Here is a 7,500-nt window from a genome sequence, read left to right as displayed (position 1 = left end):
GGTGGATGTTAGAAAGAAAATATCCATCCATCCGTCCGCCGTCTTTCTCGGTTTCCTCAGACCTGCCTTTCGTAGGAGAGCCAAGGCCAAAACACTGTGCGTTAACGTCTATGAGAACTCAGCACCATCTTCTGGTAGGTTCAGGTACTACTGCTAACTCCTTCTTTTTCTTAATGAAACGGTCAAAATTGAAAAACTCTTTATCGTTCCTCCTCATACATACAGGAACGGATCATTAGGACTTAATCACTGTCCTCCTTTACAGCGCTCTGATCACCATAGGGACTGGAGGATGACTTTCAGAGCTGTCGCTGATGAGACGTTGACTGATGGCTTTAATAAAAGCCTGAAGTTTTAAATATCTAATAATTTATCGGGACTAACTGAATCAGAGTAATCTAATGAGATTCCCTAATTCCGTTCCTTTACCTTCTTCTAGCCCATCTCATTAATACTGAATAATCAATCACCCCTCACATCACCCCTCACCGCCCCTCGCCGCTCGCCCATCACCCCGCACACATCACCCATCACCCCTTGCCCATCACCGCTCGCCCATCACCCCTCACCCCTTGCCCATCACCCATCACCCTTGCCCATCACCCTCACCCTTGCCCATCACCCTCACCGCCGCCCATCACCCTTGCCCAGCACCAATCACCACTCACCGCTCGCCCATCACACATCACCCTTGCCCATCACCCATCACCCTCACCGCTCCCCATCACCCATCACCCTCACCCATCACACATCACCACTCACCGCCGCCCATCACATCATCCCTTGCCCATCACCCTCACCGCCGCCCATCACCCTCACCGCCCATCACCCTCACCGCCCATCACCCTTGCCCATCACCAATCACCACTCACCGCCCATCACACATCACCCTTGCCCATCACCCATCACCCTCACCGCCCATCACCCTTGCCCATTACCCATCACACATCACCACTCACCCATCGCCCATCACATCATCCCTTGCCCATCACCCTCACCGCCGCCCATCACCCCTCGCCCATCACCCTCACCGCCGCCCATCACCCTCACCATCACCCATCACCCCTCGCCCATCACCCATCACCCATCACCATCACCACTCACCGCTCGCCCATCACCCATCACACATCACCCCTCGCCCATCACCCATCACCCTCACCGCCGCCCATCACCCTCACCCATCACCCTTGCCCATCACCCATCACCCTCACCCTTGCCCATCACCCATCACCCTCACCCATCACCCTCAGACATCACCCATCACCCTTGCCCATCACCACTCACCCATCGCCCATCACCCATCACCCATCACCGCCCATCACCCATCACCCATTACCGCTTGCCCATCACCCTCACCCTTGCCCATCACCACTCACCTATCGCCCATCACACATCACCCTTGCCCATCACCCATCACCCTCACCGCCCATCACCCATCACCCTCACCCATCACCACTCACCGCTCGCCCATCACACATCATCCCTTGCCCATCACCCCTCACCTCGCCCATCACCCTCACCCATCGCCCATCACCCCTCGCCCATCACCCATCACCCTTGCCCATCACCCTCACCCTCGCCCATCAACCATCACCCATTACCGCCGCCCATCACCCATCACCCTCACCGCTCGCCCATCACCCATTACCACTCGCCCATCACCCATCACCCATCACCCTTGCCCATCACCCATCACCCCTCACCTATCACCCTCAGACATCACCCATCACATCACCCTCACCGCCCATCACCCATCACCCTCACCGCCGCCCATCACCCTCACCCTCGCCCATCACCCTCACCGCCCATCACCCTCACCCTTGCCCATTACCCATCACATCACCCTTGCCCATCACCCATCACACATCACCCCTCGCCCATCACCCCTCGCCCATCACCCTCACCGCCCATCACCCATCACCCTCACCCTTGCCCATTACCCATCACACATCACCCTTGCCCATCACCCATCACCCCTTGATCATCACCCATCACACATCACCCCTCACCCCACATCATCCCTCACATCACCCCTAACAACTTGCCCTTAAACCATCACAAACCCCCCGTCCATCACCCATAACGAATAATGAGTCGCCCTTCACCCCTCACTTCTCGCACATCACTAGTCGAGTTGCAGGTATCATAGAAGTGCATCATTTTACAAATAAACCTCTCTGACCAATGGGTTTAAAGAGGTGGAATTGAGGTTCAACACTGAAAAACCAGGCTTATGCTAATGAGGTGCTACTGTGGAGCAGGACATGCCCCTGAGGGTGAAGCATAGTACTAATAAAAAGCATATTAACATGGAACTGACCTCGACTGAGCAGCAGGAACGTTATGTTCTTAGACTCTGTTCTTGATTAGAGAAGAAATGGTATGAGAATGATATAATGGTGTGATTTTACTGTAGTGATAAACAAGTTCACGCTTCTCTAAATACATTCAAGTGTTAACACTGTTCATGATAACAGAGAAACCAAACAAGTCTACATCTGTGTTCTGAAAGAGGAACTTCTGTATGGTCTGGTGTTCACAATTTCAGCTGTCTCTCTCTCTCTCACACACACACACACACACACACACACACACACACACCCCACATGATCAGTGCATACACAGTACAATCCCTGTGCTATATTTACAGTCTGTACAGAAATCTGTTTTTCAGCGTACAGGGAGACATTGGAGGTCTACGTGAGCGTTACAGGACGATGTGGAGGTGAAGAATATTCTGAAGTGAGGTGTAGACTATTATAATGGTGTTAGTCCTCACACGTAGCTGTAGATTTTCACCTTAAACCACGGTCTCTTCCAGCACTGAGGAGTTAAAAAGCTGTTATTGATGTGTGCAGAGTGAAACTGACTAAACAGATCAAAAGTGTGCTTCATTTTTATTACACATTTTATATATGACTCATTACATCTACAGTTCTGCTGCTCCGAATCTCTCACACACACACACACACACACACACACACACACACACACACACACACACACACACACACACACAAATAATGAAGATGTTGGAGTGAACTCCTAGTGCTGTTTTCTTGTTTCTGATTTCAACATTTTCTCTTCATTTCACCAAATTCATCTTCTGCCTCCAGCCATTTATCAGAATCCCCGAATTCACTAATAGAAGTTCCACCACATGTAAAACTGCATGTAGATCAGTGAGGTCATTAGGAAATGTGTACAATCGCTGGAACAGGATATTACTATGGTTACAGGTGTTCACAAGCAGCACATTCATTTAGATTCAACTGACAAACACAAACTACCAACAACACCAGAACTTCCAGCCAATCACAATCCACTATTCACACCTGAACTTCTTCCAGCCGATCACAATCCACTATTCACACCTGAACTCCTTCCAGCCAATCACAATCCACTCTTCACACCTGAACTCCTTCCAGCCAATCACAATCCACTATTCACACCTGAACTCCTTCCAGCCAATCACAATCCACTATTCACACCTGAACTCCTTCCAGCCAATCACAATCCACTATTCACACCTGAACTCCTTCCAGCCAATCACAATCCACTATTCACACCTGAACTCTTCCAGCCAATCACAATCCACTATTCACACCTGAACTCCTTCCAGCCAATCACAATCCACTATTCACACCTGAACTCCTTCCAGCCGATCACAATCCACTATTCACACCTGAACTCCTTCCAGCTAATCACAATCCACTCTTCACACCTGAACTCCTTGCAGCACTCACACCGTCTTAACTTTTAAACCTTATAACTTTTATCCAGTTAGAGTTACATATGAAACTGTAAAACGTGGGTGAAATGAGTTTAGTTCCTGTTATCACTAAGGTTATAGCAGCTCTAAACACACGTTCCTGTTCCAGCTTCTCTCTAAAAACTGTGAAGAAGAATAAACCCATCTGTTCTGAAGATGTGGGAAGAGGTCGTGTTCTCTCTGACTGCTGATGCTGAATCTGCTTTAGATGATTAGACTTTAATGGAATGTTTGGAGAACAGTGAGGGAACAACAGAAGGTTTGGAGGTGAACAGAAAGCTGGACTGTGTAGTTAAAGCTGAGAGAGGGAGAGAGAGAGAAGGAGAAAGAGAGAAAGAGAGAAGAATCTCCTTAAACAGCTCTGAGATCAGCAGGGTGAAGTCAGACCTCAGAGCTGCTTCCTGCAGAGAATAAGGTTTCACTACTTCAGGGGTTTAAATAAAAATCTGCTCTGATGTTTCAGTTCGGCTCTCCGGTGCCCATTTCCTTTCTTAAACACACACACACACACACACACACACACACACACACACACACACACACACACACACACACACACACAAATACTACGAGATGATTTTTTTTGTATGTATGTGTGTAGTGTGTGTGTGTGTGTGTGTACCTGTCACAGGTGCAGGCCACCAGTAGACTGAGCAGGTTGTAAGTGATAAAGGTGAAGATGACTGCAGTAATCGTTCCACGAGGAATGGAGTAACTTGGGTTCCTCAGGTCACCTAACACGCGCAGACACACACACACACACACACACACACACACACACACACACACACACACACACACACACACACACACACACACACAGAGATTACAGGTGATTTTATACAAATAAATTGATCAAACAAACACTATTTTTTTATTTTTAAAATAAGCCAAATTACACCCACCCACCCACACACACACACACACACCCCACGCACCCACCCAACAACAAACACACACACCCCACGCACCCACCCAACAACAAACACACACACACCTAACCACCCACTTAACAATAAACACACACACACACACCTGACATGTTGATCCAGCCATAATTCCAGTACAGCCATTAAACATAACGGCAAACACAGTGGCAAAGCGTCATCGTCATTTCTGTGGTGTAGTCCACTGTGTAATCCGCTACACTCACACACACACACACACACACACACACACACACACACACACACACACACACACCTAAATATGTTAATAAACAAATATAAATTCTCTTTTTACATAATAAAACATACCCCTGATAATTCACGGCTCAGAAAATGCACGGGTTCTCATTTGAAACGTTTTGGATCATTTTTAAATCTGTGTGAATCTGCAGCAGGACCGTATTTTCACTAACATTTTATTTTCATACATTTTTTAAAACACATTATTGTATTAAAGTGACATAATATCTAGATGAAGTCACTAAGGTACCAGAGGGGCTGCTTCCAAAATTCACAGACTTTCAGAAGTTCCAGAGGACCACTCTATATCTTTCTTTTACAAGGAACAGCTATGATTCTGACAACTGAGGGAGATGTTCTACAGGTTCTACATCTCACTACAGGTTCAACATGCTGCACGGTTTTCTGACACACACACACAAACACAAACACACACACACACACACACACACAAACACCCACCTTTGAGGTTTCCGAGCAGCGTGTCTAGTTTGAAGCTGGTAAAGTTGGCACTGGTGGGGGAGACGCTCGAGTTTCCCATAATGTTTGGAAGAGGGATGTTGCGAGGTCTGACTGCAAAGAAGCTGATGAAGATGGTGAAGAGCACCACCATCACCACCATGAAGATGAGGAAAGTGGCCTTGGCATAGATACGAGCACCGATCAAACACACCAACACACACAGCAGCAGGATGACGCTGGCATACAGCAGAGACCACCAATACCCAACCGGCATCACTGCGTACTCGGGGGCGTGGCCTAATCCCTCTGAGGAGGAAAGGGAGGGCAAAAACACAATATACATGAGTCATTATTATATTTTATATTCATCCTTTTCATTACAGTGGTGTGTTCTGTATTTTGATTGGTTGCTCTGATTCTTTGGAGGTGGAAGCTCAGTGGTTAAGGCACTGGATTTGGATGAGAAGGTCACAGGTTCAAATCCCACCACCACCAAGCTGCCACTGCTGGGCCCTTAAGCAAGGCCCTTAACCCTCCCCTGCTCAGTTGTCAGTCACTCTGGATAAGGGCGTCTGCAAACGCCATAAATGTAAATGACTTTCATGATGTTCTGTCTTGTGATCTGATCCGTTCTTTATCATGACAAACTTAAAAATAGACACCCACACACCCACACACACACACACACACACACCCACACAGCTCGTGTACCTCCAGGACGTCCAAAGGTTGCGAGAATGGCCTCCACCAGCCCGAGCACGTAGAGGGCGCTGCCGCACACGTTGGCAAAAAAAAACATAATCCCGATACTGCCTCCAAACTCCGGCCCTAAAGCTCGACTGATCATATCTACACACACACACACACACACACACACACACACACACACACACACACACACACACACACACACACACACAACATTTATTCACCAAACCTCACATCCCAAAGTGTTTATTCCACTACTCAACTTTCTTATTTATACTTTTTGTGAATTTATAGTTACATTTCATGAACTTTCTTGTTGTCACCTATGTTATTAGCAGCTATAAACACTCGTTCCCTCACCTGCCTCTCTTTATTCTCTCTCTCACAGTTAATAAGAGGAAAAACCTGACAGCATGTTGAGAAGATATCTTACTGAGAAACAGAAAAAAAGAAGTAGAAGACTCCTCCTATACATGTTACATCTCCTAACACAAAATCATCAACTTTTTATCAAATCTACATCAGTGGAGTGTACGGAAGCGTTGCTATGGAAATAATCATTAATCAGAACAAGTGCATTATTTAAATCTGCACTACAGTCAGAGCCGCTGTTCTGGAGAACTAATCAACACATTCTTACCAATCAGAACCTAGAATTAAAAACAGTCATGCAGCATGGTTACAATAAAAAAAAAGAAAAAGAAAATAATAATAATAATAATAATAATAATAATAATAATACAGTAAGCTCCCCCAGCATCCAGAGCTCCGTTGGTGGAAATGGCACAGATGGAGAGCACGGTCATGCTGATGATAAAATAGGCAACCAAGAACATAGCCACGGCCTGGTACAGTCCACACTGACCCACCACGAACCCTACACACACACACACACACACACACACACACACACACACACACACACACACACAATAGAGAGCACATAAGATTTATAGACGAAAACACATTACAACCAATCATACCTTCAGCAGCGAGTGCTTCAGTTACTATTTACACTGGGGGTTATGGAGGGTGTGATGTATGAGAGGGGGGTGTAGGGGGTGGAGTGTATGAGAGAAGGGCGGAGTGTATGAGAGGGGGTGGAGTGTGGGTGGAGTGTATGAGAGGGATGGAGTGTATGAGAGGGGGTGGAGTGTATGAGAGGGGTGTAGGGGCAGAGTGTATGGGGGTGGAGTGTATGTGAGGAGGGTGGAGTGTATGAGAGGGGGTGGAGTGTATGTGAGGGAGGGTGGAGTGTATGGGTGGAGTGTATGTGAGGGAGGTGGAGTGTATGAGAGGGGGTGGAGTGTATGAGAGGGGGTGGAGTGTATGTGAGGAGGTGGAGTGTATGGGTGGAGTGTATGTGAGGGG

General features: G+C 47.3%; 1 protein-coding gene across 1 annotated transcript in view; it reads right to left on the bottom strand.

Annotated features, from left to right (window-relative positions):
- The window catches only part of zgc:153039 (uncharacterized protein LOC767698 homolog), a 33,662-nt gene that overhangs the window by 22,121 nt on the left and 4,041 nt on the right, over positions 1 to 7,500 (bottom strand). The window contains 6 exon segments of the mRNA XM_046863297.1: positions 4,395 to 4,506; positions 4,813 to 4,873; positions 4,875 to 4,915; positions 5,422 to 5,727; positions 6,133 to 6,270; positions 6,872 to 7,006. Coding sequence (XP_046719253.1) covers positions 4,395 to 4,506; positions 4,813 to 4,873; positions 4,875 to 4,915; positions 5,422 to 5,727; positions 6,133 to 6,270; positions 6,872 to 7,006 — 793 coding nt within the window.

Source organism: Silurus meridionalis, chromosome 12, assembly GCF_014805685.1.
Source record: "Silurus meridionalis isolate SWU-2019-XX chromosome 12, ASM1480568v1, whole genome shotgun sequence".
Lineage (NCBI taxonomy): Eukaryota > Metazoa > Chordata > Actinopteri > Siluriformes > Siluridae > Silurus > Silurus meridionalis.
The sequence above is the reverse complement of the archived record's forward strand: the minus strand, read 5'-3'. Positions and strand labels throughout refer to the sequence as shown.